Below are 12,506 nucleotides of genomic sequence, written 5' to 3'. Positions count from 1 at the left end.
CAATTAGAGACTTTGGGAGAGGGTTTTCACCCGCAAATTATCTGGCTAATTTACAAATACCTAAGTACAGACACTCCTTTACCCTGGCCTGATTCAACGTTCTGCCCTCTGCCCTGCTGCTAGGCAGATATGAGGGCAAACCATATGAGTCACGTGTTTGCCCATGTGGCTCATCGGAAGTGGAAACAAGTCTGCATGTATTGCTGCACTGTAGTTACTACGAGGATTTACGCCTGACCTTTATTGCCCCAGTTCTACAAAAGCTTAAAAATGAACCAGAACTCCAACGTATGAGAGCCTTGGTAGAAGATAAGGTTCCTGAAATTACGATCAACGTTGCCAAATTCTGTGTAGCCGCTATTAGGCGTAGGAAACAAGAGCTTTCCAATGTCAATATGCAGGTGAAGGCAAATACTTAATTCTATTTATGCTGTCTAATTTTAAATTGCTGTTATGGCCTAATCTGTATTGAAATTGTCCTTTGTCCTTTGTTTTTTCCGGTGTTATGCTTCGCTGACTAGCTGTACGAGTTAATCTGGTCTGTGACCGTCTAATAAAATTTGATTTGATCCTTGATTCTTTTCGTTTCTAGATTAAACATGTGAATTCTTAACTTAACTTATGTAAAATAAAATCCTAAGCCAATCAAGTACCTGCAAGCTTTTTCCAATTAATTTAACTTAACAGATTTAACTAAATAATCATTAAATTTTGTCCATTCTTCCTGATACACCTCCTTCTTCTGGTCGCGGACTCTTCTGGTTAGGTCGGCTAGCTCCAAGAAATCCATCATCTTCATCTGCCATTCTTCCACCATAGGTAGTTCCTGCGTTTTCCACTTTTTAGCTAGTAAAATTCGAGCAGCAGTTGTGGCATACAAAAATAATTTAACATCTTTCTTGGGCACTTCCAGACCTGTTATTCCAAGAAGAAAGGCCTCTGGTTTCTTTATAAATTTATATTTCAACATTTTTTTCCAACTCATTATAAATCTTTTCACCTTGGGACAGGTCCACCACATGTGGTAAAAAGTTCCTTTTTTTAATTCGTTTTATAACACAACTAAACAACACAAACAGAAAAAACAAACAATGCAAACAAATTCTTTTCTTATCCTTATTTTTTCTAAACATTGTTAGGTGAGCTTCTCCAAGTCTCCCCTATCTGATTTTCACTTTACCTCATCTTTAGTTTACATATATCATAATTTTTAACCATTTTTTTTACCACACTTACTTTTACTATAAAAATATTCACATTTTATCACTTACAAATAATACTATTTTAAAATACACTATCTTCTACTTCTAACCCTGCAGCCTATATCCACTTCCAAAGCTATTCTGAGATTTAAATATTAACATATTTTTTCAAATATTGTTTAAACTTCTTCCAGTCTTTCAAGTGTACACAACCCCCCCCCCCGCTATATTCAATAAACATTTTCCAATCTTCTTTAAACGTATGTTCTTCTTGTTCTCTTATTCTATATGTTAAATCTGCAAGCTGTGCATATTCCATCAGTTTTGAGTTGCCATTCTTCTGTGGTTGGGACCTCACTCGTTTTACATTTTTGGGCTAACGAAACACAGGCTGCAGTAGTTGCAGTAGTACATGCCATTCTGTGCAGCTGAAAGCCAAGAAGACTGAGCAGAGAGGAGTTGTTCTGCCTGGAGATATGGGACCTGGGATACGGCTCCACCATTGATTGAGGTCTCACACAGGCATGACTACTTACGACCTTACTGACTGGAGAGTTTGTTGGTCAGTGTGGTGTTCTGAGAGTCGTTTGGAGTTTGTTAAGAGAGAGCTAGTTAAGATCCATTTCTGTTCCTGTATATAGTAACTTGTAGAGTCCGCTGTAAACAATAAACACCTCTAAGTAACCAAGTTACTAGTAGCAGCGCCTTGTTCCTGCTTCGTCCATCCTGCCTGCAACTGATTGCTTTCTGGAACTCTGCGTATGCTCCGCTAAGGTCCTGCAACAGGTCAAAGTTGACAAACGCCAGTAGTAGTGGCATATATAAATAACCAGGATTAAGGAGTTTTCTCAGAACAGTGGAGGGGGTGTGTGTCAAGGGGAGCGGGGAAAAAACAATGGAGGGAGGGAAGGAGGCCAGTTGGAGAGGTAATCTCCCTATTTTCTTCTTTTTTAAACCTTTTTAATTCAAAATTAAAACAAAACATATTATCCAGAAACATATCACCCTTATTTTTTTCCTCCCTCCCCTCACCCTCCCACACAAAACCCGCCCACCCCCACCCCCTGGCTTCTCTCAGTTCTAGTCTTTGGTTTCTCTGAGACTGCTGTTTTCTGCGTGTTGCAAAGTTGTATAGATCCTCAAACTATTTAGCTGATTATTATCAATAAAAAGTTTGTGAATGTTTATTCAAAGCCAGCCAAGGAGTCCAGTTTGCTTTGTTGTGTCTTCAAATACTTTGTAAAGGGTTGCCATTCATCTTTAAAGTCTCAGTTATTCTTGTCCCGTAGCTTATATGTCGGTTTTGCCAGTTCTGCATAGTCCATCCATTTTTCTTGCCATAAATCTTTAAAGTTGGGGTTTCTTTAATCTTCCATCCTTGTGCTATTAGAATTCTTGTGGCCATTGTCGCATACATCTGGACTCTCCTTCCTTGGAGGTTTCTCAGCAGAGGTTGGAGGGCATCTGTCATGGATGCTTCAGCTGAGATTCCTGCCTTGCACGGGGTTGGACTAGATGACCCTCAGGTCATAGCTGTCAAGCGTCCCTTATTTGGCGGGAAAGTCCCTTATCCCAGCGCTGTGTTCCGCTGCTGTCCCTTATTGATGATGTCCCTAAAATTTCCCAGGTTTCAAAGGAAGCAGCTCCTCTCCCTCCCTGCCTGCTCTCCAGGGAGGAGGGAGGCTCCAACTGTGTTGCTTGACTGTGTTGCTCACCCAATAAGGAGTCTAAGAATGACTGGGGGGTGGAGCTTGCATGCCTTGTGCCGATCAAATCGGCCGCGTTGCCTGGGGAATCGCCTTTGCTCAGCGCTTCCCAGCGGAGAGGTGACAGTGGTTTTCCTTGCTGCATTCCTGCACTTGCTGCCGGGTTCCTGCACTGTGGGAACCACCGCTTGAGGCTTCGCTTGGCTGCTGGCTGGGCTTTCTGCCTTTGGCTCGGAGGGGCTCAGAAGTCAAAGATACCTGTGCTTGGAAAATCCCTTATTTTGGCTGCTGATCCCTTATTTTCGAGGCTGCTGGTCCCTTATTTTCAAATCTGTGAGTTGACAGCTATGCCTCAGGTATCCCTTCCAACTCTATGATTCTGTGATTCCCTTCCCAAACCTGGCATCACCACCTTCTTTCCTTCATCCCGCAGGGGACCGCTACATCGTGGCCGACTGTGGTGGAGGGACGGTCGATCTGACCGTGCACCAGATTGAGCAACCGCAGGGGACCCTCAAGGAGCTCTACAAAGCATCAGGTGAGGGGGTGCTGGGGAGAGTCCACAGAGTAAGGCCACCTGCAAAGAGGTCCAGGGCTGCAGGTGGAGGAGGAAGGCTTTCTGAAACCCTGTGGAATCTAAAACACAGAATTCGTACTTCTCCGAATTTTGCGATGCAGTTCTCCGTCAAAGCAATGTGTGCAAGAATGCACGTGACTGTGTTAAAGCGTGGATAAAACTGCCTATAACTATGGTAAGGAGAGCATGGGAAAGGAATCTGCTAGTGAAAACGACATTAAGAAGTGGTACATACTGAAGGAAACTGCTTTGCAGAAATGTGCAAACAGTCGTACCTTGGAAGTTGAACGGACGTCCGTTCAACTTCCAAAACATTCGAAAACCAAATCACAGCTTCTGATTGGCGGCAAGAAGCTCCTGCAGCCAATCAGAAGCCGTGGAAGCCCCGTTGGACATTCGGGTTCCAAAAAAACTTTGCAAACCGGAACAGTCACTGTTTGCGGTGTTCAGGAGCCAAATCATCCGAGTTCCAGGGCTTTCAGGACCCAAGGTGCATCTGTCTTTGGCAAAATTCCACACAAGCATGACTGCAGCCCTGAACTTTCATGTAAGCCGTGCAGTTGTGCAGCTTTGAAAGGCATCTGGGTTTGTGCCCAGGTTTGTTTCCCACCCAGCTATTTGGCTGGAACGGCCATTCCTGGGTTTCCAGGGCTCTTTGAAGCTGGCCTCCCCTTTTGGTGTTCTGATGTAAGAGCTCCACCCAGTGGCTGAAACTGAAATAGCAAGCAAGAAATGAAAAAAGAAGATCAAAGCCTTTATTTGAAGGTGGAAATGCAAATGTCTGGGACTCACTGCATTCTTCGAATCGGTTGTTCATATTTGCAACAACAGCTTAAGGAAGTGCATTCCTCAGCTCAGGGGACCCCCCTAGACAGTGCCCTGAAAACAGAAAACACACACAGAGGCTAGCTTCTCTTTGGCCCTGAAAGCCCCATCTCCTTCATGCCATTATTATTATTATTATTATTATTATTATTATTATTATTAGCCCACCTTTTTCCTCCAAGGAGCTCAAGAAGGCACACATGATTTCCCCTGTCTCCTCATTCTGTCCCACAACAACCCTGCAAAGCACTGTATTTTTCGCTCTATAGGACGCACTTTTTCCCCTCCAAAAATGAAGGGGAAGTGTGTGTGCGTCCTATGGAGTGAATGCAGGCTTTTGCAGTGCGCACCGACCCCTCTCGCTCTCCAGGCTTCAGGCAGCTATCCGCAAGCCTTCTGAGCGCGGCGGGAGTTCCTGCTGGGCTCCAAAGGCTTGCGGATAGCAGCCTGCAGCCTGAAGCCCAGGGAGCGCAGCGCCAACTCCCCGCCCCAGCCCCGCGGCTAAAAACGAAGCCGTGTGCAGCCTCTCCCGGCTGGAGAGGTTGCGTGTGGCTAAAGAGGAAGCCAAGACAGCCAGCGGGATGGATCCCGCTCACTGTCTTAGCTTCTTTGCACTTTGGGGCTGGGGGGGGGGAAAACAATTTGTTTTTCTTTATTCCCCCCCAAAAAACTAGGTGCGCCCTATGGTCCGGTGCGCCCTATGGAGCGAAAAATACGGTAGGCTAGGCTGAGAGGCAGCCTAAGGTCCCAACCAGCGAACTGCATTGCCAAGCGGAGATTCAAACCCTGGCCTCTGAAGCCTTAGTTTGACCCGCTAGCAACTGTGCCGCGCTGCCCCTCTCCCTTGCTCCTTTGACCTTCCCTCTCCCGTTGCTGCCTTCCAGGAGGTCCTTACGGGGCCGTGGGGGTGGACTTGGCCTTCGAGAAACTTCTCTGCCAGATCTTTGGCGAGGACTTCATCGCCACCTTCAAGGCCAAGCGCCCGGCAGCCTGGGTCGACCTGACCATCGCGTTCGAGGCCCGCAAGCGGACGGCTGCCCCACACCGGGCCAACTCCCTCAACATCTCCCTGCCCTTCTCCTTCATTGACTTTTACCGGAAGCACCGGGGACAGAACGTGGAGACGGCTCTGAAGCGCAGCAGGTGAGGGTCCCAGAGGGTTGGATGAAAATGGGGGTTGGAATAGATGACCCTTGGAGTCCCAAGGATGACCTTGACCCTGGCAGGGATAAAAGGATCACAATTCCACTGCCCCACCCCAAGTTCTTTCCCCTTTTGTTAAAAATTTGAGGCTTTCTTTCAGTAGAACTTCATCAGGGCAGTGTAGATTGGACACTGCAATTAGACTAAAACAACATAAAATGAAGCAGAAAGATTGAATGGTCTCAGGATCTCGGACATACTATCTGTTATGTACTGAAGTTCTCACCCTGGGCCAGCAAGGGGATACTGTAGATAGTTTTCACTCAGATCCACATATGCAAATAAGGGATCAAAAGTGACATTCAGTGATTGGATAGTTACAGAAAGTTGTTACAGTTGCGTTGTACTGGAGCTCTATATAAGCAGGCTGGCTGAACCCTTCAGTTCAGTTCTGTTCTGGCCTGTGAATAAACAAGAGCTGTTTGAAGAATCGCTGTGTTGTCTGATACATTCACCCACAACTTAACACTATCCATCTAGAGCAATGGGAGAAACTCTGGTGAGAGGATATACGATTTACTGCCTCATATACAATTAAAGAAAATTGTGTTGGAGATGTGGTGGAGAAACAGGAACAACAATACATATGTGGTGGAGGTGTGAGGAAATTAAGAAATTTTGGATAGTAGTACATGAAGAACTAAAGAAGATGTTGAAAGTATCAATAACAAAGAAACCAGAGACATATCTCCTTGGATTGATAGATGAAGGGGTGGTGGTGGAATTTTTCTATATGCAAGTACAGCTGCTAGAATAGTGATTGCTGCTAGGTGGAAGTCACAAACTATACCCACAAATGAGTAATGGATTTGTAAACCAAATGAGTATTTAATTTTGGCAAAATTAACTGCTATAATAAGAAATCAGTCAAATCAAAAATTTAAAAAGGGGTGAAGAAGAAGAGTTTGGATTTGATATCCCGCTTTATCACTCCCCTTCAGGAGTCTCAAAGCAGCTAACATTCTCCTTTCCCTTCCTCCCCCACAACAAACACTCTGTGAGGTGAGTGGGGCTGAGAGACTTCAGAGAAGTGTGACTGGCCCAAGGTCCCCCAGCAGCTGCATGTGGAGGAGCGGGGAAGCGAACCTGGTTCACCAGATTACGAGTCCACCGCTCTTAACCACTACACCACAGTGGAAATGTTTTGATGAATATATGGCAAAATATTGCTCAAAAAAAGATACGCTAATATGCCTAGATTAAAATGTGAAGTACTGTATGGAAGAAAAATTAGTAAGGAAAGATAATAAGAATATTTGATGATTTGAGAAGACTGTAGAATGCAAAGATTGTTGTAAATTGTATAATGTGGAGGAAATCGAGTGGGGGTGGAGGGAAGTGGGAGGAAAGAGAAAAGAATAATATGATGAATTGAGGAAATATAAATGTAATGGGGAGGAAATGGTGTTGGTTTTGGTGTGTCTGTATTGTAATGTAATATGTGAAAACCAATAAATAACGAAATAAATAGCAAAAAACAACAACAAATAAAAATAAAAATAAAAATGTATAACTAATCTCTTTTCTGGCATCTCCAGCGTGAACCTGGTGAAGTGGTCCTCACAAGGGATGCTGCGCATGTCCTCTGAAGCCATGAACGAGCTCTTCCAGCCAACCATCAGCCAGATTATCACACACATCGGTGAGTCCCCCAGTTGGAGAGCTCGGCTGCGTGCAGAAACTCAAGCTGGGTGCCAACCCTCTTTCCCCTGTGGGCAATGCCCTGAAATGGGCAAAAGGGGGGAAAAAAGTGTGTCAGTTTGTGAATGTGGATAGCTTCATTGGTAGAGAGTAAACCGCTTAAACTCAAGTGTTGTGAGTTCGAGTCCTGCACTGGGCAAAAGATTCCTGCATTGCAGGGGTTGGACCAGATGATCCTCAGAGTCCCGTCTAATCTGTATTTGTATCGCTTTGCTGGTCACTTCCACCAGCTTGCAGCCTGATCCTGTGGACGGCCGCATCGTCCAAGTGTGAGACTCCCAAGATCCCCCTGGCCTGTGGTCTTGCTACCCTCCAAGTGTCCTTATTTTCCAGGGACAGTCTTGGGCTTACAGAAGCCACCTCGGTTTCTGATTTGATATCCCACTTAGACTTCCCTATTTTCATCAGAGATCTGTTGGTGGGTATGGAGTTATGCGACCCTCAAGCCAAGGAGATAGGCAAGTATACAACTTTTAGAAGACACTTTTAGAAGGCAGTCTTGTATAGGGAAGGGTTTTTTTAATGTTTAATGCTTTATTATATTTTTATATAAGGTACGCGGGTGGCGCTGTGGGTTAAACCACAGAGCCTAGGACCTGCCGATCAGAAGGTCGGCGGTTCAAATCCCCGCAACGGGGTGAGCTCCTGTTGCTCAGTCCCTGCTCCTGCCAAGCTAGCAGTTCGAAAGCACGTCAAGTGCAAGTAGATAAATAGGTACCGCTCCAGCGGGAAGGTAAACGGCGTTTCCGTGCACTGCTCTGGTTCGCCAGAAGTGGCTTAGTCATGCTGGCCACATGACCCGGAAGCTGTACGCCGGCTCCCTCGGCCAATAAAGCGAGATGAGCGCTGCAACCCCAGAGTCGTCCACAACTGGACCTAATGGTCAGGGGTCCCTTTACCTTCTACCTTTATATTTTTATTTTCAGTGGTACTCTCAAACTTAATCCATTCCAGGGGTCCATTCGACTCCCGAAACCATTCGAAAACCAAGACGTGGCTTCTGATTGGCTGCAGGAGCTTCCTGCACTCAAGCGGAAACCGCGTCGGACGTTCAGCTTCTGAAAAACGTCCACAAACTGGAACACTGACGTCTGAGTTTGCGGCGTTCGGGAGTCGATTTGTTCGGCAACTCAGCCATTTGAGAACCAAGGTACCACTGTATGTTGGAAGCTGCCCAGTTGGAATGTTTCATACAAGTAATAAAATTATTATTCTCATGGAACAGGACATTCCAATTTTCACCAGAGAAACGTTGGAGGGTATACAGTTGGGGGCAGCAATGGTTCTGAATCCCAGTTGCTGGAAACTGCAGGAGCGGGGAGAGGTCTTGTGTTCAAATCCTGCTTGCTGGTTTCCCACAGACATCTGGCTGGCCACTGTGAGAAGAGGATGCTGGACCAGATAGGATGTTGCCCTGATCCTGCAGGGAACCTCGTAGGTTCTTTCTGCTGACAGTGAGCCTACCTGACAGGTGTGGAGGTTCAGAAAAGCCTCAGCTCTGTCCCGGAGCCTTGACAGAAGTACTGTTTTGGGGGGGACAGGAAGCGGGCAGGTGTGGAGGACTCCCTGGTCCTGAATGGGGTAACTGTGCCCCCGAAGGACCAGGTGCGCAGCCTGGGAGTCATTTTGGAGTCACAGCTGTCCATGGAGGTGCAGGTCGATTCTGTGTCCAGGGCTGCTGTCTACCAGCTCCATCTGGTACGCAGGATGAGACCCTCCCTGCCCACAGACTGTCTCGCCAGAGTGGTGCACGCTCTGGTTATCTCCTGCTTGGACTATTGCAATGCGCTCTACGTGGGGCTACCTTTGAAGGTGACCCAGAAACTGCAACTAATCCAGAATGCGGCAGCTAGACTGGTGACTGGGAGTGCCCACCGGGACCATATAACACCGGTCCTGAGAGACCTACATTGGCTCCCAGTACGTTTCCGAGCACAATTCAAAGTGTTGGTGCTGACCTTTAAAGCCCTAAACAACCATGGCCCAATATACCTGAAGGAGCGTCTCCACCCCCATTGTTCTGCCCGGACACGGATGCCCAGCATTGAGGGCCTTCTGCCTGGTTCCCTCACTGCGCGAAGCCAAGTTACAGGGAACCAGGCAGAGGGCCTTCTTGGTAGTGGTGCTCGCCCTGTGGAACGCCCTCCCACCAGGTGTCAAAGAGAACAACAACTACCAGACTTTTAGAAGACATCTGAAGGCAGACCTGTTTAGGGAAGCTTTTAATGTTTAAAAGGTTATTGTATTTTAGTATTTTGTTGGAAGCCGCCCAGAGTGGCTGGGGAAACCCAGCCAGATGGGCAGGGTATAAATTATTATTATTATTATTATTATTATTATTACTATTACTATTACTATTATTGACAGTTACTGGCTCCAAAATGGAACCTTGCCAAGTTTTTCCAGATGTTTTTGACCTATGTGGCCTGTCCACCTCCCTCCACTGTCCCCTCCCTCCCTTCAGGTGACCTCATGAAGAAGCCGGAAGTCAAAGGCATCAAGTTCCTCTTCCTGGTGGGAGGTTTTGCCGAGTCCTCGATGCTGCAGCACGCGATCCAGTCAGCCTTCAGCGCCGTCTGCCGGGTCATCATCCCGCAGGATGTGGGCCTGACCATCCTGAAAGGCGCGGTGCTCTTCGGCCTGGACCCCACCATCGTCCGCGTGAGGCGCTCCCCTCTGACCTACGGCGTGGGGGTGCTCAACAAGTTCGTGGAGGGCAAGCACCCCAGGGAGAAGCTGCTGGTCAAGGAAGGGAAGAACTGGTGCACCGACATCTTTGAGAAGTTTGTCTCCGTGGACCAGTCCGTGGCACTGGGCGAGGTGGTGCAGAGGAGCTACTGCCCTGCGAGGGTCGGGCAGCGGAAGATCATCATCAACATCTACTGCTGTGGCACCGACGACGTGGTCTACATCACCGACCCCGGGGTCAGGAAATGCGGTACCATCAGCCTGGACCTGGATGAGTTGGAGGAGCCCAGCTCTCCAAAGAAGAACAGGAGGGAGATCCGAGCCAGCATGCAGTTTGGAGACACAGAGATGAAGGTGGCAGCCATGGACGTCCAGACATCAAAGACCGTGAGAGCTTCTATCGATTTCCTTTCCAATTGATGCCCTGGACATTTGAGGCCTTGGAGGAGGAGGAGGAGGAAGAAGGTGTTTGGCTAAGGTCCTCCTCCTCCTCTCCTCTGTGGATTTTTCTGGTTGAGTCATGTCAGACTTGGGAAGAAATCCAGCACAGGTCAGGCTCCAGAAACACATCCTCTTTGCTTCAACTCGCCAAAGAAAGGCAAGCTGGAATACTAGGTGGACCCTTTCATCTTTCCCATCATTAGTCTTGGTCTTTGGTGGTGGCAACTGGATCACAGTCATATATTATCTTCTCAGGACTCTAGAAGAGAGCAGGGGGTGGGCAGCTTTGCAGGCCAGCGGTAAAAAACTCCAAAGAGAGAAATTCCGCAGAAGAGGTTGGTCCCATAACCTTCCCTTCCATTTCCCTTCAGGTTTTGGAGAGAGAAATTTGTGTGCAATGATGGGCCTTGCAGATGGAATGGTCCAGGATGCAGCAGCGGCTCTTCATTCAAGACTATAATTTAACTAGCTGGGGAGTTGGAAATTTCACCTAGCAGTGTCACCATGGGAAGATGAAATACAATCTCCACGTTCCATTCAATGCAACTCCACCACCCCCCCTTCCTGGAATTGCCATATTTCAAAAAGTAAGAACTAGGACATTCCGGAAAACCCCAAAGTTGTTAAGCTGCTGCTTCTTCTTCCTTTTTACAAAAACACCAAAAAACACTGCAATTTTTCAACTGTCTCGCTTAAGATCCAGGACAAAGCGATGCCTTCTGGAAACATGAAGTGTTTACATAATAATATCCTTAAATATTGTTGGTTTCACACACACACACACACACACACACACACGAAGCATCTCAATGCACAAGGTGTTGGATAATTAACGCAACTGCACGAGCAAAAAATGGAAAGATTCTGTGCTTTTGCATGGGGAACAGGATGGGCATTTAAGCCAAAGGTGAATAACAATGCATGTCTGAAGCATGTAAATTTGGACCTACTGTCCATTTTAGAGGAAGACTGGCACGGCTTTAGCTGGGTCTCCCCAACCTCTGTCTTGGACTGCCTATCCCATCGGCAGCATTCAGTGGGTACCAGTGTGAACAGCAGGTGGAGCAGTTTCTCTACTTATCGTGCCTGAATCCAAATAAAAGCCCAGCTCAGCTTCCACCAACCTGCCCAGAGCGGAAGGGCGAGATTCATTCAGCTGGGGGCAAGGGGAGAGGCTGGTCACTAGGGCAGTATTTTGCCTGCTCGCCCAAACCCAAAGCTGTAGCCCAGCCGCCTTGAGTCCCCCAGAGCTATATTTACTTTTTAGAAATCATTTCAGTGAGTGGCTCCTTGTAGGGCCTTTCCGTCTAGTTTTCTTGATGTAAGCAGAACTGGAGGGGGGGGGGAATCACAGGTATATCTAGGTCATAGGTGGACAAACTAAGGCCCGGGGGCCGGATCTGGCCCAATCACTTTCTAAATCTGGCCTGTGGACAGTCCAGGAATCAGCGTGTTTTTACATAAGTAGAATGTGTCCTTTTATTTAAAATGCATCTCTGGGTTATTTGTGGGGCATACGTATTCTTTTTCAAAATATAGTCCTGCCCCCCACAAGGTCTGAGGGACAGTGGACCGGCCCCCTGTTGAAATAGTTTGCTGACCCCTGATCTAGGTTTTGGACATTGCTTCCTGGAAATGGGAGTTTTTTTCTAAGTGTCCAGCTTGTCTCTTCAGAGTCTGGGCTTTTAAACAACTGATGCTCGAGTCTTGAGAACTGCTTGTGTCCACTGCATCTTTGCAAAGGACAAGGAGGAAATCAGAATAAATTGACTGCCTCCAGTGACACACACCCTCAACAGCTCAGAGTCCCTTTAGCCGGCCTGCTCACTGCTCAACCAACCATCTTTGCTCTCCAACTAGCCAGGCAGGATTGCACCGTTCTCTGGAAGATCTGGCTGAATAAACTGTCCACATCGCCACACTGCCCCTTCCAAACCGCGATAAAAAGCTTTTCTGGCCTGTCTTTTGAGTCTTTGTCCTGCCTCCTTAATGCTTGTAATATGTCGCTTTGTAGGAACCCACCCAAAATTTTATTTTTCTATATTGTGTATAAACCCGCACTCTCACTCTCTCCCCCTCGGGAGAACGGGTGGACATTCATGAGCTTGTTGCGGCCAATGTGGCTTTATTAGAGAAAAATAAACGGAAGTGATTTTTGCTTTC

General features: G+C 47.1%; 1 protein-coding gene across 1 annotated transcript in view; it reads left to right on the top strand.

The window, feature by feature from the left end:
• The window catches only part of HSPA12B (heat shock protein family A (Hsp70) member 12B), a 52,188-nt gene extending 39,682 nt beyond the window's left edge, over positions 1–12,506 (top strand). Inside the window, exons 10-13 of the mRNA XM_083757108.1 lie at positions 3,342–3,446; positions 5,195–5,453; positions 7,052–7,155; positions 9,679–12,506. Coding sequence (XP_083613234.1) covers positions 3,342–3,446; positions 5,195–5,453; positions 7,052–7,155; positions 9,679–10,322 — 1,112 coding nt within the window. The 3' untranslated portion in view covers positions 10,323–12,506. The remainder of the gene's footprint in view (positions 1–3,341; positions 3,447–5,194; positions 5,454–7,051; positions 7,156–9,678) is intronic.

The sequence above is a fragment of the Podarcis gaigeae genome (genome assembly GCF_964106915.1).
Source record: "Podarcis gaigeae genome assembly, chromosome: 9".
Lineage (NCBI taxonomy): Eukaryota > Metazoa > Chordata > Lepidosauria > Squamata > Lacertidae > Podarcis > Podarcis gaigeae.
Note: the sequence above shows the minus strand (reverse complement) of the source record. Positions and strands in the feature narration are given on the sequence as shown.